At 35.9% G+C, this 26,130-nt stretch overlaps 1 protein-coding gene across 2 annotated transcripts in view; it reads right to left on the bottom strand.

Moving 5' to 3' along the window:
• Positions 1-337: 337 nt before the first annotated feature.
• The window catches only part of TAF1A (TATA-box binding protein associated factor, RNA polymerase I subunit A), a 33,275-nt gene continuing 7,482 nt past the window's right edge, over positions 338-26,130 (bottom strand). For both annotated transcript variants that reach the window (XM_068541785.1, XM_068541784.1), the window contains exons 4-11: positions 23,967-24,080; positions 18,658-18,856; positions 13,468-13,598; positions 12,531-12,689; positions 5,943-6,009; positions 4,700-4,823; positions 3,028-3,182; positions 338-541 (exon numbers count right to left, since the gene is read on the bottom strand). In XM_068541785.1, coding sequence (XP_068397886.1) covers positions 429-541; positions 3,028-3,182; positions 4,700-4,823; positions 5,943-6,009; positions 12,531-12,689; positions 13,468-13,598; positions 18,658-18,856; positions 23,967-24,080 — 1,062 coding nt within the window. In that variant the 3' untranslated portion in view covers positions 338-428. The remainder of the gene's footprint in view (positions 542-3,027; positions 3,183-4,699; positions 4,824-5,942; positions 6,010-12,530; positions 12,690-13,467; positions 13,599-18,657; positions 18,857-23,966; positions 24,081-26,130) is intronic.

Here is a 26,130-nt window from a genome sequence, read left to right as displayed (position 1 = left end):
TCTTCATGGTGGTAAACCTAACATGGATCATTGAGCATGTAAAAGAATACACATGTTCATTTAACAGTCCCACAAGTTATATTTTATTACACAATTATCAGAGGCAAATTATCTGCAAACAGCAATAACTGCTGTAGAGCTATATGCTCTGATTAAACAAATATATTTTTATTTGAAGATTATTCCTTAATAAATGTTACATTTGACAGTACAAAAAAAAGAAAAAATATATTTACGAAGAGCAAAGGCAATGAGACTGTTTCTCTAGCTATAACGGATAGTAAAAGAAAATATAAAAAAATATAAAAATAACCTTTTCATAGCCAAATAAGCTACCTTCTTAAAATACCAAATAAATAAATACATTTAAAGCTATCAACTGAGTTACTACTCTGTAGCTACTAATCTGAAGTAACTAAAATTCAGTATCAGAGTCCTGGATTTACAATGCTGTATTTTTTCACTGATTTCTTCATCTGTTTAATTTTCTTCTTTAAGACTTGATGATCTTGTTTTGAAATATTCCGAAAATATCTACAATCTAAGAAACAAAACAAGGCAAAATAAACAGAAAGTTTTAATACTTATCATCAAATTCTTCAAGTATATTTCTACATTTTAAAAATTTTGCTTCAACTCTGGCATACTGATGATTATAAAAGTAGACGGATTTGTATTACCTACACCAATATGTCTAAGCCCATTCTCAGAGCTGTCACCAATGAAATCTACTGCTTCCTACATACAAAAATATTTCTGATCCATCATAATTAAAGCATATACTTTAGCTTGTTTTCTACCTTCCCTCCTAAACCTTAGTTAAGGTGATATGCATATTATATATATATTCATATATTAAATGAGCCTTCTCCAGAAGCAAACTACTAGAGCTTCCTTCTCAATGATAAGTTGGTAAGAGAGCCAAAGACACATCTATGACAATAAGGAAGTTCTCTGTAGAAAACCCTGATGTGAAGAATTAGAATAAACAAATCATAGGTTAGAAGAGATCAAAAATTTAATCTAGCCATTCCCGCCATCTAGCAGGCAGCTGGATGGTGATCATGCAGATATGCCAAAGGTGCTCATCACAAGTTCTACCTGCTTTTCATAGTCTTACAAAGCTAAGAGGATCACTAGTTAAGTATTTCAGAGACATGAATCAAATTCCTGTAAGAAAAATGTAAACTAGATATTATAAGAGATTTTCTCTATTTAATAAATGAGACCATAAAAAAATAGGAAAATTAATTTTATTACAGTCTCAGCTTGCATTTATTCATATTCTCTGGGAAATTGCTAGAATATATATTGTACCTAGAGTAACAATTTTATTATCCCTGAAAATAGTAGGTGAGAACTGCTAATATTTTATTAGCTGGGAAGCAGTGGTGTGTGTGGTGTTAATATAATAATTTGTGTTGCTAAACACATCTACCACTTCAGCAAAAACAAAATACTTTGTACACAGATTTCTGCTTCTGTCTAGAACACAGAAAACTGGAAAAAACTCTGCTACCAATCTAACACAGAGAAAAAGCCAAATAAACTACCATTCCTAACTTCAAGCCCACCGAGCTAAAGTCACAGGGCAGCCAAGCAGCCTGAAGTGCTGGGAGGAAAGGCCCCTCCAAGGAGAAATGGGCCTGGTTCACCCTGAGCAGAGCATGGGAGGAAGGGCAGCCACGGTACCCTACTCCAAGCACAAAGCAAAGGGAGGCCACGACTAAAATTCGAATCCCAGGATGTGATGAGGGTAACCAGATCAAGAACAAAACCCAGCACAACTCCCAATAGACTGACTCAACCCCCATACTAACACCCGGAAAGAAGAAAAGGTGAGCCCATTCTCAGACATTTTATGCCTGATATTCGCAGGATACCTCAGAATGTATAAAGCACTTTGATGTGGTGTTTGTGTGATGCTTACAACGATCCTGTAAGCAAACAGGGCAGGTGTTACACTGCCCATCTCAAACAGAAGGCTCCCAAAGGTTAACTGCTTGACCTAAGTGACCTGGCAAGTAAGGGAGAGAATTGGAAAGTTAACCCAGGTCTTCAGACCCCACTCAAACACAGGTACCTTTTGATATCTGTACCAGAAACCTCTATACTCATGAAGTAGAAAGTCACAATCCAAATCACATTTGTTTCTTGTCATGAGTACATCAGAGAGAAATTTTTAAAACTACTTTCATGTTTACTAATCCCTTTCCTCCCATAAAATCAGTTATTTTACTAATCTTAGTAACCATCTGAAACATTAACTGAGAATACTAATTCCAAATCAATACAAATTATATCTAAACCGACCTGAAGAATCTCTTTAGGATACTTTAAACTCCCTGGCCACACACTGCTTACTCATGGCCACTGTGAGGTCACTTTCTTCATCTCTGGACACATTCTGTGGCAGTCTCATTTCAGTACTGGCTACCTTTCTATATTTCAGTGGTACAAAGCAGGTGAGCGTTTTAACAGCCAAGATATTCCCCAAAGAAAAGACCAATTTCCCTTTCTTTTAAGAGGACTTTTAAGTAAGTTAATAGGAGGTATTTTTTTTTTCTTTTCTGAAGGGAAGAAAATGTCTCATCCTTACAGCAACAGGTAAGTAAATATAAATAACAAAGCTGTCATAAAAAAATGAGGTCAATAAAGAATATTTTTTTATGTCTAATATAGTAGACAAACTCAGTAAACTTTCTCTACAGCACAGCCAAATGGTCATTTGCTGTGAAAACGGTGCATCCTTTATCTTAATGGCCCCTAAAGATACTCAAGGTAGCGCATAAAAACCAATGACGATGAACAATATGAAATCACTGTTTCTAATCCATGGAAATTCACTACAAGCAGATCACCTGGCCCGAATTCAGTATTCATTTTTCCACTCAGCAGTTATTTTTCCAGCATCTAATACCCTTAGATACTGTTTAGGTAAACTCTAATATGAATGAATGGTCACGCTTTGTAATTTCAAAATCACCTGAAAGCTATGGCTAGATAAAAAGAAAACAAAACATGCACCTTTTCCTAACAATAACCCAGCTACCAAAGCTTTCTCACAAGCCAAAGCTTTATCTTCCTTCCAATCATTTTTTGCCCGAAAGTAGCTGAAGTGAAAGCTTGGCCACCAGTTTTTCCTGGAGTTCCACTCTTCTTGAACCCAGGCAAGATGACTCCTGGAAAAGAAAAATGTTAAAAGGGAAGGTCACTGATGAAGACAGACCTATAGTGTCAGAATCTGAACTTAAGTAGGGTCTGTGGAAAGATGACAAGGAAGATGTTTCCAAACTAGCTTCTGAGTATGGCCATGGCATAGCACACGCATGAAAGCAAATCCTTTTTCATTCTCTTTGATCTCCACGTCCCATTTTCCATTTAATGAAAGAGCCAGTTCAGTACAGCACAGCAGTTAACAGCACAGACTCTAAGGTCAAAATCTCAGATTCAAATCCCAGATCTTCCATCTACTATCTATGTGATCTTCGGCAAGTTGCTTAATCTCTCTGAGCCTCAATTTCCTTGAGGATATTAATGGTGCCCATCTCGTAGCATTGTTATTAAGATTAAACTGGTCTATAGTATAGCAAGTGTCATATAAAGCTCTTTGCATGCTTTATATGGTACAAAGTAAATTTTCAACAAATGTTAGCTATTGTTATTTATTTCTTAAAAGTTACTTTAAAACCTTACTTTAAAATTATATGCTACAAAGAATTACTATCCAAATTGAGATGGCATTATTATACAAACACAGGAACACATAGGTTTGACAGTTGAACCCAGGCAATGCTAAGTATTCATCAATAATTTAATAGAGCAAAGACTTATTTAGTACCTATTTGTCCCTGTGGCAAAACTTCTAGAGGTTTAAAAAGTGAGCAGCACATTTCTCTGCCTTCAAGAATCTTGGGGTTAGTAAGGGTTTGTACAGTGCTTTAGATTTGGAAAGTGGTTTACAGTGAGTACATCAACATATCACACCAAAAATACTTCCTCATCAAGACTGTTCTAAGGTCAAGTCAGGTCTGAAGCCTGAAGCAAGTTCCCACTGATAATGAATTTCCTAAGCAACTAAAATGGATATAATAAATCAATGAAATTTAATTTTTGTGATATCCTTTATTCTCTCACACACAAGGTAAAAATGACAAGGGCCACTCCTTTTCTTTTACTCAAAATGTGGCACTGATGATTATTTTGATCAGAGGGATAGCTTTAGATACCCAGCTCACAAGGGACTTAATAAATATTTGCTGAATGAATAACCGAGACGATTTTATGAGGTCCTAAAAAACCCACTGAAAATGACTGAGAACAGTTGGGAGAAAAGCTGCTTCACATGTGATCTTACAAGTTGATGACACAAATCACAAACAGCTTTACAAAGAATCTAGTGAAGAGTGGAGGTGACCCCTTCTGGTCCCTATTCCCAATTAGAAAGCACAAACTTAGCTCTTAGCAGAGTAGTGGTAAGGGCTATTACCCATTTTGATAGCACAAAAAATCTGGATAGAATTTTTTATGTTTTACTTGTGACTTCCTATTTCCTGTTCTTCTGATGTACTCAGAAAAAAACAGCTGAAGACACAGTTCAAGAAATCCAAAAACATAAACAAAGAACTTTATTAGCTAAAATATTATAAAACATTATTTATGCTGATCCAGTAATAAACGCTGTATGTTTCTTACTTACCCCATTAAAGTCTGTCTGAGATATTTTGCCAAATATTTCCAAGCAGTTATATTTTTAGTGCATCCAGCAAAATCTAAGACTCCAAATAATACCTCCAACCCCAGTTTATGGTGTTCTTCGTTTCCTGCAATGGTCACAACAGCTAGAGTTTACAGAAAGCACTGAAGAGCGCAAAGCTAAAAGATTATATTCCACTGATAAAGTATCACTGAATCATAAGCCTTCTAGTTTGATTAACAGTTTAAAACAATTCATTGTGATCATACTCTCCTGTGATGAATCTGAAGAATTCGATAATTTAGTCCACATTAATGAAGGCAGGGTGGTGAGTTTGATCTCTATATGGTTTATACTACTGAGAACATTACTTAAGGTACTGGCCCTATTTGGGCATTTTATATATGTTCTCTTCTATTAGGAGAAGAACCGAGGTAGTCCCAGTACCTACTGGACTTAACAAGCGGATTTCCTATGAAGAATTATGTTCTTTTCTATACTGAGCTGAATCCCAGTAAAGATTAAAATGAGCTGAATCATATAAATTGAAGCCGTTTTTCTTTTGCAACCATTGTCTAAATTCTATAGCAGAGGTCAGCACACTTCTTCTGTAAAGGGCCAGACACTATATAAGTTTTGCAAGCCTTACAGGCTGTCATAACTACTCAACACTACTGTCGTAGGGCAAAAGCAGCCAAAGACTGCTTTTATATTTATGTATATAAATAAACGGACATGGCTGTGCTCCAACAGAACTTGATTTATAGAAACAGGCAAGAGGGGACTTCCCTGGTGGTGCAGTGGTTAAGAATCCGCCTGCCAATGCAGGGGACACGGGTTCTACTCCTGGTCCAGGAAGATCACACATGCCGCGGAGCAACTAAACCCGTGCACCACAACTACTGAGCCTGCGCTCTAGAACCTGCACACCACAACTACTGAAGCCCGCGCGCCTAGAGCCCGTGCTCCGCAACAAGAGAAGCCACCGCAATGAGAAGCCCGCGCACCGCAACAAAGAGTAGCCCCCACTAGCCCCAACTAGAGAAGGCCCGGGTGCAGCAACGAAGACCCAATGCAGAAAGAAAGAAAGAAAAGAAGGAAAGGAAGGAAGGAAGAAAAGAAAGAAATATTAAAAAAACAAAACAAAACAGGCAAGAGGTGGATCCGGCCCATAGCCACAGTCTGCTGAGCCCCAGCCCCAGTCTACAGCTTGTCTGCACAAAGAGATTTAAAACAAACTACTTACCTGACTTTCTCAGTAATCTATGGAATTCTAACATCAGTTTATGAGATGGTACAATCTGATACAAAATCTGGAAGAAAGGATAATCTTGTAATTTTTACACATTCGAAAGGCGTTTCTCTAATTTCAGCTTACTTTCAAATAAAGTTCTTACTATCTAATATGCCCTCAGTAAAGGAATCAAGGATTTAAAAGATACTTTGCTTTTATCCAGTTCAATTTTGGTATAGAAAGGTGTTCTATGTAAAGCTATTTAAAAAAAAAAATCCCTCCTAATAACAAGATAGTTGGTTGGGAGGGTGGGGGGATGTGGATAGACGGAGACTTTTTATTTTCTCTATACTTATACTGTTCACCACACTTAAAAACTTAATTTTTTTTCAGTAGCAGGACTGAGGAAAAAAATAAAGAAAAAGAGAATCAATATCACATAGGAAAGATATTTAATATTTATTGATCACAAAAGGTCCCAGAATATACAAAACAAAACCCAAAAAAGGCAAGGCTAGTTATTTTGGAAGATTGTATTCAGGAACACAGTACATTAAGAGTATTCAAGTCAATATTTTTACAATCTTTTTACACAATAGGGAGAAGTTAAAGGTTTTTCTTTCTAAAAATAGGATGGACAATTTTTATGAATATGCAAAAAACAGGATTGAAAGTATATTTCTCACTTAAACACATTTAATATTAGAGATGAATTTATTCTGTCTGCTGCTGAGGTAATTTAACCTTACACTGAAATAATTTCCCACAAAATGAAAAGTAAATTTGTTAATTTCTCTTAATAGTTTTTAAATTAGAGATCAATCAACATGATCAATATACCAATATCAGAGAGTATTATTAAAACTCAGTTTTTACAAAATCACATTTTTTTTTTTGATTTAGGGAATTCTGTACATGGTTCAATTCACTTAGATTTTTTAAAAATATTTTATTGAAATATAACATATGTACTAGAAAGGTACACAAATCATGAGTGTGCCATTCAATAAACTTTCACAAGCTATACACATTCACATAATCAGCACACAGATCAAAAGATAGAACACTATCAGAACTCTGGAAGTCTTTCATCAGTTTTGTAAAATTCTTAGCCGTTGACTCATTAAATATTGTCTTTGCCTGTTTGTTTGCTTCTGAACCCCATTCTCTCTCTCCTTTCCCTGGGCTCCAATTACAAGTAGTTCAGACCTTTCACCGAGTCCTTTGTACACTCTTTTCCACACTTTTTATCCTTTTTGCTCTTCCTTCTTTAGCCTGATTTTCTACACAGTTCATTAATTCTCTCTTCTGCTATGTTCAATCTATTTAAACCCATTTATTGAGTTAATTTCAAATACTGTATTTTCCAAAAGGAAAACCAGAATTTCTCTAAATCTATCTTGTCTTGAAGATAAGAGCTGAATACAGTTATTTTCTGTTCCATTTTTAAAAGTCTTTTCAAAACACCATTAATGATTGACAATTAAAATTTAAAAGTATATTATGCAGTTTGCAAGTAAGACTGTGGTACTGATATAAAGATAGACATATAAATCAATGGAACAGAATTCAGTGTCCAGAAATAAACCACATATATCCATGATCAATTAATTTTTGACAGTGGTGCCAAGACAATTCAATGGGAGTATGAAAATTCCTTTCAACAAACAGTGCTGGGACAACTGGATATCCACACGGCAAAAGAATGAAGCTAGACCACTACATCACACCACATACAAAAATTAACTCAAAATGGATCAAAGACCTAAAGGTAAAAACTAAAATTATAAAACTCTGAAGAAAACCTAGGTGTAAATATGTGTTACCTTAGACTAGGCAATAGTTTCATAGATATGACACAACTAAAGCACAAGCAACCAAAGGAAGAACACTAAATTGGACTTTATCAAAATGAATCATTTTTGTGCTTCAAAGAACACTATCAAGGGAACTCCCTGGTGGTCCAGTGGTTAGGACTCGGCACTTTCACTGCCGAGGGCCCGGGTTCAATCCCTCGTAGGGGAACTAAGATCCCGCAAGCCGCCCCACTCAGCCAAAAAAAAAAAATAAACCATTATCAAGAAAGATAAAGATAACCCACAGAAAGGGAGAAAACAGAAAATAGTTGCAGATCATATATCTGATAAGGGTCTAGTATCCAGAATATATATAAAGAACTCTTACATCTCAACAACAAAAAGGTAAGCAACCCAATTAAAAAGTGGGCAAAGGAATATTTCTCCAAAGAACATAAACGAATAGCCCATAAGCACATGAAAAGTTGGTCAACATCATTAGTCATTAGGGAAATGCAAATCAAAACCACAATGAGATACTACTTTCCATCTACTAGGATGGCCATAATAATAATAATAATACAGTAACAAATATGAGCGAGGATGTGGAGTAATTAGAACCCTCATACGTTGCTGGTGAGAACGTAAAATTGTGCAGCTCCTTAGCAAAACAGCTTGGCAATTCCTCAAAAAGTAAAACAAAGTTAGCATATTCTGGTGATTCAACTCCAAGGTATGCATACCCTTTCAATTCAAGACAATTGAAAATGTCCCACAAAAAGTTTTACACAAAAGTTCACAGAAGTATTATTCATAATAGCTGAAAAGTAAAAACAACCCAAATGTCTATCAATTGGTTAATGGATAAACAAATGTTGTATATTCATACAGTGGAATAATATTGAGACATAAAAAGGAATGAAGTATTGACACATGCTACAAAATGGATGAACTTAAAAATATGCTAAGTGAAAGAAACCAGTCACAAAAGGCCACATATTGTATGACTCCATTTATATGAAATGTCCAGAATAGACAAATCTATAGAGACAGAAAGCAGATTAGTGGTTACCTAGGGTTTGGGTGGAGAGGGTGGGTGTGGGCTAATGGGTACGGTGTTTCTTTGGGGGGGTCATTAAATGTTCTATAATAGATTATGATAATGGTTGCACAACACTGTACATATACTAAAAAAAATTGGATTGTGCATTTAAAACAGCGAATTTTATGTTATATAAATTCTATCTCAAAAAAGCTGTTAGGAAAATGTAAAGTGCCTTGAATCAAGAATAAACCAGATTTTCTTTAAAAACATTTTTTTAAGTATTATGCAGTAAAACAAAGCCTGTTGAAAACTTTATAAAATGTACAGTTTCCACATCTGAAGGTTTGATAATGTCAATTTTGATGACTATACAAGTACAGATTAGAGCTAATTGGCTTTTTAAAAGGAAGACTGGTAGAAAAGGATTTTTCTCAGTCATTTGTATAGGCTGAAAAGGACCTTTCTTTTTCTTATTCCTCTAAAATATGATTAGAAACTGACCATGAAATACATAAAGAACTCCTAAATTCAATAACAAAAAACTGAAATACCTAATTCAAAAAAAGGATGTAAACAGACATTTCTCCAAAGAAGGTACACAAATAACCACTAAGCACATGAAAAGATGCTCAACATCACTACCATCAGGAAAATGCAAATCAAAATAAAAATGAGATACCACTGCTTCGTACACCTCAGGAGACCTATTATCAATTTCTTAAAAAAGGAAAGTAACAAAGTGTTGGTGAGGATGTGGAGAAATTTAAACCCTCATGCACTGCTGGTGGGAATGTAAAATGGTACAGCTGCTATGGAGACAGCTTGATGGTTCCTCAAAAGGTTAAACAAAGAAGTATCATATGATCCAGCAATTCCACTCCTAGGTATATACTTAAAATAACTGAAAGCAGGGACTCAGACACATACTGTACACCGATGTTCATAGTGGAGTTACCCACAAGAGCCAAAAACTGAAAACAACCCAAATGTCTACTAAGAGATGAATGGATAAATAAAATGTGGAATATATTTATATAATATATATATGATATTCCATTATATATATATAATGGAATATTATTCAGGCTTAAAAAGGAAGGAAATTCTGATACATGTTATAACATGGATGAATCTTGAAAACATTATGAAATAAGACATAGAAGGACAAATACTGTATGATTCCACTTAGATGAGGTTCCTAGAACGAGCAAATTTATAAAGAGACAGAGTAGAATAGAGGTTGCTGTATGCCTGAAACTAACACAATATTGTAAATCAATTATACTTCAATATATTAAAAAAAAAAGTAGAATAGAGGTTACTAGGGGTTGGGGGAGCCATATTGTTTAATGGATACAGAGTTTCTGTTTGTGATGATGAAAAAGTTCAGGAAGTAGACAGTGGTGATCGTTGCACAAAATTGTGAATGTACTTTATGGCAATGCAATTAAAATGTGCACTTGAGGGACTTTCCTGGCGGTTCAGTGGTTCAGACTTCGAGCTTCCAATGCAGGGGGCACAGGTTCGATCCCTGGTCAGGGAACTAAGATCCCAGACGCCACATAGCATGGCCAAAAAAAAAGAAAAAATGTGCACTTGAAAATGGTTAAAATGGTAAATTTTGTATTACATATATTTTACCACAATAAAAAAAATTTTAAGGAATACCATATACAGTGACAATCCCAAACTTGAAACACTTAGGGGTAAATTTAACAAAATATATACACTGAAAACTACAAAACATTTCAGGGAGAAATAAAATACCTGAATTAATGGAGAGACATACCATGTTCACAGTTTGGAAATCTCAGTATTAGTAAGATGTCTATTCTCTCAAAATTGATCTACAGATTGAAAATCCCAACAAGATATTTTTGTAGCAATTGACAAGCTGATTTTAAAATGTACATGAAAAGTCAAAGGACCTAGAGAAGCTAAAAGCAATTTTGAAAAAGGACAAATTTGTATGACTTTCATGACATGATTCCAAGACTCGCTGTAAAGCTACAGTAGTCATGATGTGCGGTATTGGTATACAGATGGAAATACACATTACTAGAACACAATAGAGTCTATATGCATGGTCAGTTGATTTTCAACCAAGTTACCAATGTAATTCAACAGGGAAAGGATAGTCTTTTCAATGACCCTTACCTCACACTACACAAAAAAATTAGCTCAAAATCTGTCACAGACCTAAACATAAAACTGTAACACTTCTCGAAATAAAAACACAGAAGAGAATCTTCATTATCTTGGAGTGGGCAAAGATTTCTTAGACAAAAAATACTAACTGTAAAAGAAAAACGAGTAAATTGTACTTAATCAAAATTAGAAATTTCTGCTCTTTGAAAGATACTGTAAAGAAAACAAAAAGGCAAGCCACAGACTGGGAGAACATATTTACCATCCATATACCTGACAAAGGACTTGTACCCAGATTATATAAAAAAACTTCCAGGGCTTCCCTGGTGGCGCAGTGGTTGAGAATCTTCCTGCCAATGCAGGGGACATGGGTTCGAGCCCTGGTCTGGGAAGATCCCACATGCCGCGGAGTGACTAGGCCCGTGAGCCACAATTGCCGAGCCTGCGCGTCTGGAGCCTGCGCTCCGCAACAAGAGAGGCCGCAACAGTAAGAGGCCCGCGCACCGCGATGAAGAGTGGCCCCCGCTTGCCGCAACTAGAGAAAGCCCTCGCACAGAAACGAAGACCCAACACAGCCATAAATAAATAATTAATTAATTAATTTTAAAAAAATGGTACCCATTCTCACAATTTAAAAAAAAACAAAAAACAGAAAAAAAACGAAACAAAAAAAACTTTCAAATCAATAAGAAGACAAATAAGAGAAACTGAACTTTCATACTTTGATGGTGGGAATGTCAATGGTATAGTCACCTCAGAAGACAGCTGGGCAGTTTCTTAAGTTAAACATATACCTTCCAGTAATTCCACTCTTAGGTAACTACCAAAGAAAAATGAAAATATGTGTGCACACAAAAACTTGTACATGAATGTTCACAGTGGTATTCATAATAGCCAAAGAGTGAAAATAACCCAAATGTCCATCAAGAAGTTAATGTATAAAAATGGAATAATACTCAGCAGTAATAAGGAACAAATTACTGATACAATAATATGGATAAATCTCAAAAACATTCTACTGAGCAAGAAAATCCAGACCTAAAGAAAAAAAAAAGAGTACATACTGTCAGATTTCATTTATATGAAATTCTAGAAGAGATAAAAACTAATCTATAGTGACAGAAAGCAGATCAGTGACTGCCTGGGGCCAAGAGTAGATGAGCGGCTTGGCTGCAAAGGGAAATGAGGGACTTTGTAGGGTGATGGAAATGTTCAATATCTTGATTATTAGAGTGTTACATGGATGCATGTATTTGTTAAAATGCATCCCAGTGTACATTTAAAGTATCTGTTTTATTGTATGTAAGTTAAATTTCAATAAAGATGATTTCCTAAAAAAAAAAAGCAATGCAGAACTTTCCAACCAGGGTGACAAACAGTTTCTGAAATACTGATCCTCTCCCCTCCGTCTCACTTGGGCAGAAGATGGGGGAATGGTAGTGATGGGGGGTCTGCCGGGAGCCTGCAGCCTCCTGTCTTTACCTCAGTGTACCATACATACACTATCGTTTTCTCTGGATGCTATAACATGAAAGTTGGAAAGCAGTGACCTAAGAATGTCTTAAAGTAGATCCCCAACCCTGTTCAAACACTGACATAAAAATTCTCTACCTTAAGCACACTTATCAGTTTCTCTCTTGGTGCCTTCTCTCTCTTTAAAAAGTTGTATAAGTAGATATGAGCATTTGGATTTGATGGGAACTTTTCATCATAGGCGTAATTGGTAAGCACCTCTCGGGCTCCATCTTGATCCCCATAGAATTCCAGCATCTATATAAAATAAGTCATGATATCTTAGCTAAATTCTGTAAGATAGCTATATGAAATATCATGTACAACTTAACTTTATTGATGAGCACAAAAAAAGTCATACAACTGAAAAACAGCATTCACTATATAGGGAACAATAGTGATGCCAGTTTTTGCTTCCACCAGCATATGTTACAACCTCCATAGAACACAGAAGATCATAAAAAAGGGCTACATGGCTTCCCATATTTCCCTTATCATATTTCATTACTGAAAAATGCAGCAACTTCAACATAAGAAGTGTTCCTATGAGAAATAAAGTCTTCAAAGTAGGGCACACTAGGACCAAAAAAAGACCATACGATGCAACTAACCTCAGTGCCCTACACAACTTTAGCCACAAAAGGAGTGCATAAGGAATTATAATTCCTTTCCTTTCATTCCTTCCCATCCTGACACAGGAATTTCCAGATTCACTAGCATACGGTTTCAGAGATTATCTTCGGACAACATAATTATCACTTTAGCACTAATGAAACTTTCAAAAAGCAAGGGACTTCAGCATCCATGAATACTGAGGGACTACTGCATTTGGCCACGACACATTATCCAGTGGTGAAAATAAACACAGTAACGTTTACAGTATATTGGTAAAATAAACAAAAATTATTCAGACCAAAAAAAAGCATCATATTCTTTTTATTTTTAAACAATTTTCTCCATTAGTTCCTTTCTGATCAATAAAGATTAAGCTTATAACAAAATGAAACTAATAAAACCTTATGAAAAGTTTACTTACCTCTACATAACTCTTCACAAAAGGGTCCCAAACTCCAGGAATTTGAATCAATGCACAAAGGTTTATAGATGTCTTCCAGCTGTGGTTCAGCATATTCTGGGACGCTGTGTTGTAAGCATAATCATCCTCATCTGTCCAAAGACAAAAGATTTTTTAAAGTATTCAGTACTGAGAACTTCCGCAGAATCAGTAATCAATAAACTACCCACAAGAAAAGCTCAGACCCTGATGGCTTCACTGGTGAATTCTAACAAGCACTTCAAGTATAGTACTAATTCATCACAAACTCTCCCCCTAAAAAAAGGACAGAGAGAAAACACTTCCCAACTGATCTATGAGATCAGAATCACCCTGATACCAAAACCAGACAAAGACGACACAAGAAAATTACAGACCAATATCTCTTATAAGTATAGACGCAAAAATTCTCAACAAAATACTAGCAAACTGAATCTAGCAACACATAAAGTGGGATCTATTCCGGTAATGCAAGGTTGTTTAACATCTGAAATCAATTAATACAATATTCCAAATCAATAGAAAAATGACAAAAACCTCATAACCATCTCAATTGTTGCAGAAAAAGCATTTGACAAAATTCAATAACCCTTTCATGATAAAAACACTGAACATCTAGGAAAAGAAGGAAGTTCTTCAATATGATAAAGGGCATCTTATGAAAAACCCACAACTAATATCAGAATTGATGGTGAATGACTGCAGGCAAGAGAGAATGTCCTCTCTTGCAACTTCTATTCAACATTATAATGGAGGTTCTAGGCAGGGCAATTCAACAAGAAAACAATACAAACAATGTCTAGATTGGAAAGGAAGAAGTAAAACTATCTCTACTTGCAGATGACATGATCTTGTACATAGAAAATCCTAAGAATACATTAAAAACGTATTATAACTAATAAATGAGTTGAAAGTTGCATAACATAAAATCAACACACAATAATCAATTGTACATCTATATATTTGCAATGAACAATCCAAAAATGAAATTAGGAAAATAATGCCATTTACAATAGCATCAAAAACAATAAACTACTTAGGTATGAATTTTACAAAAGAGACATAAAATTATAGTCTGAAAAGTAGCATTGTTCAAGGAAATTAAAGAAGACCTAAATAAATGGAAAGACATTCTGTGTTCATGGGTTGGAAGATTTATTAAATTAATCTATAGCTTTAATGCAATTCTTATCAAAGTCCCAGCTGGCTTGTTTGCATAAATTGACAAGCTGATCCTATAATCCATATGGAAATGCAAGGGACCAGGAATAGCCAAAACAATCTTTAAAAAGAAGAACAAATTTGCAGGATTCACACTATGACCTCAAAAGTTGCTATAAAGCTACAGTAATTAAGACTGTGATATGGGCATAAGTATGGATATATATAGATCAATGGAAGAAAATTTAGAGTCCATAAATAAAACTTCATATATGGGCAACTGATTTTTGATAAGGGTCCCAAGACAATTCAGTAGGAAAATAATAGCCTTTTCAATAAATATGCTGGAACAACTGAATACCCACATGCAAGATAAAGTTGAACCCCTACCTACCTCACGTGCTATAAAAAAAAACTCAAAATGAATTTTTAAAAAACAACTGTAAAACTATATAACTCTCAGAAGAAAACATAAGTCTAAATCTTTGTGACCTTGGAGTAGGCAAAGGTTTCTTGGATGCGACAACAAAAGCACAAGCAACAAAAGAAAAAAAAAACTGAACATCAAAATTAAAACCTTTTGTGACTCAAAAAACACCATTAAGAAAGTAAAAAAGATAACCCACAGAATAGAAAAAAAAACATTTCCAAACCCTACACCTATCTGAAAAGGGACTTGTACCTAGAATATATAAAGAACTCTTATAACTCAATAATAAAATAATAAGTAATTCAATTAAAATAGGAGAAAAGGATCTGAATGCAAATTTCTCCAAAGAAGATATACAAATGGCCCACAAGCACATGAAAAGATGCTCAACATTATTAGCCTCTAGGGAAATGCAAATCAAAACCACAAGATACTACTTCACCCCCAGCAGGATAGCTATATCAAAGACAGATAATGGCAAGTGTTGGGAAGGACGTGGAGAAATTAGTACCCTCCTCATACACTGCTGGTAGGAATGGAAAATGGCACAGCTGCTTTGGAAAACAGTCCAGAGGTCCCTCAAAAGTTCATAGCAACATTATTCAAAATAGCCAAAAAGTGGAAAACAACCCAAATGTCCATCACCCGATAATGGATACATAAACGTGGTATATCCATACAATGGAATATTAATAAATAAAATAAATAAAAAGGAATGAAGTGCCATTACATGCTACAATGTGGGTGAACCTTTAAAAAATTAGGCTAAGTGAAAGAAGTCAGTAACAAAGAAGTCAGTCCTACATATTTTAGGACTCCATTTGTATGAACTGTCCAGAATAGATAGATCTCTAGAGACAGAAAGTAGTTTAGTGGTTGCCTAGGACAGGAGGAACTGGGGAGAGTCGAGAGTTACTGCTAATGGCTACAGTGTTTCTTTCTGGGGTGATAAAAGTGTTCTAAAATTGATTGTGGTAATGGATGCACAACTATGAATATTCCACAAACCACTGAATTTATACTTTAAGTGGGTGAATCATATTAAGAATCAGATCTCAATTCTCAATAAAGCTGTTGTTCTTAAAAAAAACATGAGATTACCACACCCAATAAATTGGGTGACATGAAAACTCTGACAATAACAAACAATGAGGAGAAGACAGACAAAAGAAAGCCCAAATCAGACTACTAGTGGAATATAAATTGGTAACCACTTTGGAAAGAGTTCAGCCTGTTATACAGTAAAGCTGAAGACATACATACTCTGTGACAACAATTCTACTCCTAGAAATACACACATATGTGTGTCACTACACGTGCCCAAGAATTTCAAAGCAGCATTAATTACAATAGCCCCAAACTATTAACAACCTAAATGGCCATCAATATATAGAAGGAATAAATAAATTCCATGAATATCATACAATGTATGGTTTTACAACAATAAAAATGAACAAACTAGAGCTAATTCAACTATATGAACACATGTTAAATGCTGAACAAAATATGCAAGGCCCCAAAAGAATATATACAGTGTGAATCCAAATATGACACTGAGACATAGGCAGAACTAAATTACAGATACATACTTGAGTGGTAAAAGTATTTAAAGAAAACAAGGGAGTAATTACCCTTGAAGTCAGGACAGTCTTCTTGAGACACTGGGAGGAAGTGTGATTAGGCACACGTGGGGAACTTTTAGGGGGTCAGCCATGTTGTGCTCCCTAATCTGGGTGCAGTTACACGGATGTCTGCTTTATAATTATCCATTCTACCAGACATTTGTTTTACACACTGTTTCGGGATATATTTCACAATCTTAAAGGTTTAAAAGGAGAATCAGTCTTTCGAAAGCAACAGCTGATAGAAGCACAAACACTTTTTGGTACCAGTGCCACTTTTTGGCCAAAAAAGTAGCCCCCACCCCCAAACAGGGATTGGTATTCTCTTCCCAGTGGATCAATTGAATAAATATCAATATGAACCTGGAAATGAAGTGGTAACAGGAAAGTAGGTATGAAATGATATCAAAAAAAAAAAATGGTTAAGAAAGAAAGGCAGATCCCTGAGTAAGTACAAGTTAGGTATGGATTTACCATGGAAGGGGATTCCCAGCCACCAAGTGCATCAAAGCCAACGAGCACAGGCCACAGCAGCAAGGAAAAATCCCAAACCAGCTCTGAGCATACATTCACATGTTCCATTCTTATGAGTTGGTTATACAAAACCAGTCCTAACTTTTTTTCTCATTAAACAGAAACATGAGGTTAAAGACCATCTAAAGAGCGCCACATATTATCCCATCTTTATCTCTTGTTGCTACAGAAGAGTGTCAGCTGCAGAAGGTACTGAATTATCTATCCATGGCAGTGATGGTGTAAATGCCACATTCCAACTGCTTTAATCATCATATATTTGCTTGAGTTCTACTTAAAGTGTAAGAAGAAAAGTAAATACTGACTTTAAAACTTACCTAAATCAGTATCAGCAAGCCTTTACGGCAGACATTATGGCACGGTTAGCAAAAGAAATAGAGGACAGATATATGACCTCAAAAGATTGATGAATCTAGACAGGGAGATACAACACAAAACACACATGAAAAAACTTAGAATGATTAAAAAGCAAGAGGTGAAGAGCCAAATGATATAGGCTGAACATGCAGCTGATACGTTAGACTTAAGGTAAAAGAAGGCAGGGTCTAATGAGTCTTGAAGGGCAGATGGCATTCTAGAGGAGGAGAATGCACAAAGGCCTCACAATATTATCATGATGAAGACAGCATTTCAGAAGTGTCTTGGGGGAGATCAGAGATGGGAAGCAGGAAGGGAATTTTGAGATTAGTGAACCCACATGCCCAGAGACCAAGGAAATACTATCACATAAGGACAGTAAGGAAACACTGCTTAACACAAATGATGTGATAAATGTCAGAACTGAGATTTGGGTGGAGGATGTGAAAATAGAAAGGAAGGGGTCAATCCTAGAGGAGTTATGGAGAAAAACTATACAAGGGAAAAAAAGTACAGAGAATCACACTGCTCCAAAGAACAGAAATTTAGGGACAGGAGAGGATGACATCACCACGGAAAGTCAGTTTGAGAAGAACACATAGTCAATTTTTGGGGTGGTCAGTAAATCAAGAAAACTGTCTGTTCTGACCTTTATACAGAAGTGAAACAACATTATCTTGCCCTACTCTTTAAACGTATTTTCCTAAGAAACAACATAATGAAACAAACTAAACTCCACTGTAAACACAGAGGAAATAATGCTTCTTATATGCAATAATGCCTGCTGAAGAAAATTTGTAACCTATCTTGGAAATCATGTTTAAGAAAGCAGTGAATCTAAAATGGTCATGAACTTAATCTATAAATCACCTAACTGATGTCTGAAAAGTTTTTTTAAATATCAGAAATTTTATAAAGGATGATCAAGAATTTTACATCCACAGAAATGTCTGTTCTCTGTACTATCTGGATAAAGCCGGGCTTGGAAGTAGGGGAATTAGATTACTCCTCCAGACCCTTTCTGTCCCTCTGAGTCAGCCTTACTACTTATCACTCATATTCACTCACCAAGCTGAGACAATTCCATCTTCTTTTTAGACCAAATATAATACTGCAAAAGCCCTTTATAGGCCTGAATAAGGTTGATTAACACTTCCTGAGAAGATGACTTTTCACCATATCGCCATGTCTCTGCCTGGCTGAGATTTCTGTTCGCATCCTCAAGCATACCATGATGCAGAAGGTATAATGCATGTTGTAAGGAGATCTGCAACAGTAAGAAAAAGCCCACCGTCACATAGGTCATTAGATAACCCTCAGTCAAAAAGCTCAGTAAATATATGATACATTCGGGCTAAGACCTTGGTAGGACACAAATGATGGAGCAATATTGTCCTCATTATCAAAAATTTCAATCTAGCAGAAAGACAAATGAAAAAATTATCATTACGTAAACGAGAACTAAATTATATAAACTTACAAACAGAAGGCAGTGTGAAAAGAACAGGGACGTTGAAGACAGAGTCCGGGCTCAAATGCTACTTTAAAGCTACACAAACCTGAGTAAGTTACTCTTACCCTTTGTGAGTCTCCTCTTTCATATGGAACAATTATTATTAACTCTTCTGAAGGCCATTAAGGGGATTAAGTGAGATGATATTTGTATACCACCTAATACCTAGTTTAGCCCATAGCAGACAATAAATTATTTTATACATGTTACATAAACTCAGAGAAAACATCTTAATAAGGGGTGTTGAAGAATGGCACTGGTTCAAATGGAAAGTGTATGCCTGATACAGGAGAAGCAATAAGAATAATTCCACACAGAGGGGAGGGGCAATATAGGAGTGGGAGATTAAGAGGTACAAACTATTATGTGTAAAATAAGCTACAAGGATACATTGTACAATACAGGGAATACAGCCAATATTTTACATTAACTATAAATGGAGTATAAGCTTTAAAAACTGTAAATCACTATACTGTACACCTGTAACTTACACAGTATTATACAGCAACTATACTTCAATTTAAAAAAAAAAAGAATAATTACACAAAGAATGAGCAGTACAAGTAGGGAGGACATTAAGGAGGAGAATAATGGGAAGTACAGTTAATCATCTGAACAGAGTCAGAGTTCAAACCTTCATCTTAAACTACTGTAATAATTTCTCAACTGGTGTCTCTAATCCTGCCCCACTACAATCCATCTTCCAAAGATGGATCTGACCGCCAAAGAAATCTCATTAGTCATTTGTGTAAGATCTTTCAATAGTTCCCATTGCCTACAGAATAAATATCTAAGCTCCTTAGAAATGGCACACAGAGTTCAGCTTACTTCCCCTGGCTTCTCCCCACGTGATTTTTTAGAGTAACTAAAGCATTAGACACAGAGCTATTAAACTCTTTATTACCCCCTGCCATGCTAGACTACTCTTTCCCACAGTATGCACTGTGAATACCCACTAGCTTTATCAGACTCATCTCAAGCCTCATTTCCTTTCTTTTCCGACTCCCCTACTCATTCAATCCCAGCCCTTTCCAAAATTCCAGAGAGCCGACCATTTTCCACTTTGTCTTCTCACTGTACAGTACATTTCTACTATGGCACCCATAACCATTTATTCCATTTACATGCCTGTCTCCCCCTACTGCAAGAACCATGGCTAGCACATTGTCTGGAAAACAGCAGCAAGTGTTTTTAAAATTATTAACAGCAAAACATGTTTTATTGCCTATCCTAACTACCACCCTCAGACTCCAGAGTATGAAATAAGGTTCCTCTCAGGTTTCTTTACTTCAACTGAGTAGATTCTATGAGCTTAAAAGGATCTAACCAATAATTTACTTAAAACTCTACCTTCCCTCCCCAATCAAATGGCTATCCAGTTTCTCCCTGAAAGAAGAAAATGGGAGCACACAACACCAAGGCAGGCCATTCCCTTTTTCCAATTGTTCACACACAAAATTCTTCCTGAAGTAGAACCATATGCTGCCTCCATTTAGTTTTTACTTATAATGTATGTGGTCTACCAGAAAATAAGATCATAAGAGAGAACCTGGCACATAAGAGAAGCAAAAAATTTTTCCTAAATTAATAAAATCTGAAAAGAATCCTAAAATAGGTAAAATCATTTTTCAAAATTAGAGAGCAGTGGGAATACAAAATGCTACAGCCACTATGGGAAACATTTTGGTGATTCCTAAAAAAGTTAAACATAGAATTATATATTCATACATACTTTATATATATATATATATATGTATTTGTATATATGACAAAAAATATGACCCAGCAATTCTAGTCCTAGGTATATATCCAAAGGAATTGAAAGCAGGAACTCAAATAGATACTTGCACGCCAATGTTCACTGCAGTGTTATTCACAATAGCCAAAAGGTGGAAACAACCAAACAAGAGATGAAAGGATAAACAAAATTTCATAGATACATACAATAGAATATTGTATTGTATTGAGCCATAAAAAGGGATAAAGTCTGATACATGCCAACACATGGATAAATCTTGAAAACATTATGCTAAGCGAAACAGCAAAACATAAAAGGACATATTATATAATTCCACTTATATGAAATACCTAGAATAGGCAAATGCATAGACACAGAAAACAGATCGGAGGTTACCAGGGCCTGGGAGGAGGAGGGAATGAGGAGTTATTGCTTAATGGGTACAGAGTTTCTATTTGGGGTGATGCAAAAGTTTTGGAAATACTGGTGAGGGTTACACAACAATGTGAATGTAATTAATGCCACTGAATTACACACTTAAAAATGGTTAGAATACCACATTTTATGTTATACATATTTTACAGCAATTTAAAAATATTTGGAAAATAGGAAAAGTAAAAACAAAAAACCAGAGGGTAAATATTTTAGGCTTTGCAGGCCATATGGTCTCTACCACAACTCTGCCATTGTCCTACTAAAAGCAGCTACTCACAATATGGAAATGAATGAGTGTGGCAATGTTCCAATAAAACTTTGTTTAGAGGCACTGAAAAAAAATTAAAAAGCAAAGCATTTAAAAACTTTATTGAGAAAGTGCTTTTAGTCTCATATATACCAGACAGAGGGAGATGTCATAACATTTTGGAGTGTATCAATTCTTTTGGATAAGGCTTTTATTAAAGGAGAAAGTTCCACCTAAACATTAGAAACATTGAAACATTTTCACACATGGATCAGAAGAGTCAATATTGTGAAAATGTCCTTACTACCCAAAGCCATCTGTAGATTCAATGCAATCCCTATCAAAATACCAATGGCATTTTTTACAAAAATAGAAAAAAATAATCCTACAATTTGTATGGAACCACAAAAGACCCTGAATAGCCAAAACAACCTTGAGAAAGAACAAAGCTGCAGGTATCACATTTCCTGATTTCAATCTATATTACCAAGCTACAGTAATCAAAACAGGATGGTACTGGCATAAAAACAGACACATCAGACAAGTGGAACAGAACTGGAAGTCCAGAAATAAACCCATCCATATATCGCCAACTAATATTTGACAAGGGAGCCAAGAATACTCAAATGGCAAAGGACAGTCTCTTCAATGAATGTTGTTGGGAAAACTAGATATTTACATGCAAAAGAATGAAACTGGACCCCTAACTTACACCACTCACAAAAATTAACTCAAAATGGATTAAGGACTTAAAGGCAAGATCTGAAACTATAAAACTCTTAGAAGAAAACAGAGAAAAAAATTCCTTGATATTGGTCTTGGAAATGATTTTTTAGGGTGTGACACCAAAAGCACAAGTAATAAAAGCAAGAATAAACAAGTGGGACTACATCAAACTAAAAAGCTTCTGCACAGCAAAAGAAACCATCAACAAAATGAAAATGCAGCCTACTGAATGGGAGAGAATATTTGCAAATCAAGTATCTGATAAGGGGTTAATACCCAAAATATATAAAGAATTCATACAACTCAATAGCAAACACAACAAAAAACACATTACAATTAAAAACGGGCAGAGGACTTGAACAGACATTTTTCCAAAGAAGATACACAAATGGCCAACAAGTACATGAAAAGGTGCTCAACATCACTGTCAGGGAAATACAAATCAAAACTACAGTGAGACATCACCTCACACCTGTCAGAATGGCCAGCATCAAAAAGACAAGAGATAACAAGTGTTGGTGAGGATGTGGATAAACGGGAACCTTTGTATACTGCTGGTGTACATTCTCTTCAGAATGTAAAGTGGTCCAGCCACTATGGAGAATGGTATGGAGGTTCCTCAAACAAATTAAAAGTAGATCTACCATATGATTCAGCAATCCACTTTTGCATATATATCCAAAGGTGAAATCACTATCTCGACAAGATACCTGCACTCCCATGTTCACTGCAGCACTATTCACAAAAGCCCAGACATGGAAGCAATCTAAGTGAGCACTGATGGATGAATGGATAAGGAAAATGTTACACACACACACACACACGATGGAATACTATTCAGCCACACAAAAGAATGAAATCTTGCCATCTGTGACTACATGGATGGGCTCTGAGGGCATTATGCTTAGTGAAATAAGTCAGACAGAAAATCGTAATATTGTATGATCTCACTTTTATGTGGAATCTAAAAACATCCGACCCATAGAAACAGAGTAAAATGCTGGCTGCCACAGGCTGAGGGGTAGAGAAAATGGGGAAATGTTGGTCAAAGGACACAAACTTTCAATCATAAGATGAGTAAGTTTGAGGATCTAATGTACAGCATGGTGACTATAGCATTTTTAACTTGAAAACTGCTATGAGGACAGAGCTTTAACCTTCTCACCATAACAACAACAACAAAATGGTAATTATGTGAGGGGATGGAGGCGTTAACTAACCTCATTATGGTAAACATTTGGCAATATATCCATGCATCAAATCATCACATTTTACACCTTAAACTTACATGATATATGTCAATTATATCTCAACAAAGCTGGAAACAATTTTTTTCTCAAGTATTCAAATTCCCAATTTGTTTAGCTGTTTCCCTTTTCCAAAAGCATCAATTCTCAGAGACCTCAACTGACTTAAGTAAACATATTAGAATTTGGCCCATCATCATAATGACGCACTACTGCCATCTCTGAAGGACTGATTCTGGCAGCCAGAGATACACAAAGAGAAGATACTTTCACTCAGACAACGTGGTAGGCAACAGGAAATGGAGAAGTAAATGGTTCTCACGATGCTGCTTTCTTTCAGCTTCTCTTATTGACCCAGGTGTCTTACCCCTTTTCTCATGCTTTTTACATTATTACCTACCTCATCACTGAGACAAGCAATTTTTAGAAATGAATGCCGCAGATGTAAATTCACAAAACCTATATACTCACCTTCAAGTAATTCATGACACCAATATTTTTCATCCGGTCAGCAAAGGTATTGAAAGTCTCCACATTGCTTTTGGGATGATAATAAAGAATTTCACTTCCAAGCCTCCAAATAATCTGTCAAAACAGAAATTACTAACAAAACTGTAAAATCCTTGCCTAAACCAGTATCTAAGAAAGCTATTTTTTTCTGATTACAACGTTAAAAAACCACCTACAGTTCCTTTTTCTAGACACCACTACCGTCAACATTTTACTGTACTTTACCCAGTGAAACTAATATTATATCTTATGGGGTAAAAATCTTTTCTGTTGATTAAATAAAAATACCAGGTAACTATAATAGTAGTTAGTAGTCTAAAGAAGGTAAGCAGTTAAGATACATATTGAAAATAACATTTTTAACTAGTATAGCAGGAAGAATATTGTCAGAAAACTTGGGTTCTATTAATATTGGCTTCTTCACTGCTCTCAGCCTCATATTTATTATCTACCAAATGAGAGCTATGGACTAGATGTTTCTTGAGATCCCATCAAGTTCTACAACTATTGACTATATTTAGTCTATATTTAGAGCTCCAATTTAAGAATTTTCATCAGCTATGGACAAATTTTAATAAAAATATTTTTGTCCCAGAGCACCAAAACTTTGGTGACAGAACTTGGAGCTCTTCTTTTGCATGGTCTATTCTCTTACCCCAATTTAAAGTAATTCAATAATAGTGACTTCAAAGTAAATTTAAGTGGATTTTAAATCAATTCTTTCTCTGAACATACATACTGATTGTTTTGTGTAATCATAATACTCATCTTCCCAACTCAGAAAGATCAAGATTTCATTTACAGAACACCAAATTGCAGTATTTTGATGCTTACAGAAAATGTGGAGATTATCCTATCACAGTGGTTCTTAAACCTTGTTGTACGTAAGAATTACCTGGGACACCACTGAAAGATAAATATTCTAGGGATTCAGACTTCAGTTCAGTAGAACTGGAGTGCAGCACAGGAATCTATATTTTAAACAAAAGCCCTATGTGATTTAAACAGAGCCCAAACAAGTGTCTGGAAACCACTGATTTAATTCTTTCATTTTGTAAAACAAACTCTGGACCAAAAGAGACTGTAACTTGCCCAATGTTTTACAGATCTATATAACTTTAGTCCATTAAGTAAACTTTCAATCAATGGTTAAATTTTTTTCTTTAATATTTTTTGGCTCTATTAAATATCTAACTGATGCAATGGTTACTGTAACAGTAAAAGTTACTTGAGATATTCATGTGAAGTTATTTGTGGATAAAGTGTTTACAGAATAAATTTAACAATATATGCCAGGCACTGTTCTATATCCTTGCCCTTGTGGAATTTACATTCTATTGTAGAGAGACTGACAATAACCAAGAAATATAATAATTAAATTGGCAAGTATTATGGGAAAATAATGAAGCAGGATAAAGGGATCAGGAGTGCCAGTTGGAAAGTGAAGGGGGTTGGTGTGCAGTTGCAATTTCATTTTATTTATTTATTTATTTATTTTTGGCTGCGTTGGGTCTTCGTTGCTGCACGTGGGCTTTCTCTAGTTGCAGTGAGCGGCGGCTACTCTTCGTTGAGGTGCGCAGGCTTCTCATTGTGGTGGCTTCTCTTGTTGCGGAGCACAGGCTCTAGGCACGCGGGCTTCAGTAGCTGTGGCTCACGGGCTCTAGAGCGCAGGCTCAGTAGTTGTGGCACATGGGCTTAGCTGCTCCACGGCACGTGGGATCTTCCCGGACCAGGGCTCGAATCCGTGTCCCCAGCATTGGCAGGCGGATTCTTAACCACTGCGCCACCAGGGAAGCCCCAGTTGCAATTTTAAATAGTCAAGGTAGGCCCCACTGAAGGTGTGACTTGAAGGAGGGTGACCACAGTGATATTTGAAGAAAGACCTTCCTAAGTAAAAGAAATAGCAAAGGCAAAGGCAATCAGGAAGGAGTATGGTTGTTCAAGAAAGAGCAAGGAGGCCAGTGAGGTTGGAGAAGGAAAAGCAAGTTGGACAGTAATAGGAGATGAGGTCAAAGGGGGAAGGGGAGTGGGCAGAGCACGGAGAACTTGCAGGCAATCAGAAAGACTCTGGCTCTTACTCTGAGTGAAATGGGAAGACACTGCAGTGTTTTCAGCAGAGGAGTGA

The sequence above is a fragment of the Eschrichtius robustus genome, chromosome 3 (assembly GCF_028021215.1).
Source record: "Eschrichtius robustus isolate mEscRob2 chromosome 3, mEscRob2.pri, whole genome shotgun sequence".
NCBI classification, from domain to species: domain Eukaryota; kingdom Metazoa; phylum Chordata; class Mammalia; order Artiodactyla; family Eschrichtiidae; genus Eschrichtius; species Eschrichtius robustus.
Note: the sequence above shows the minus strand (reverse complement) of the source record. Positions and strands in the feature narration are given on the sequence as shown.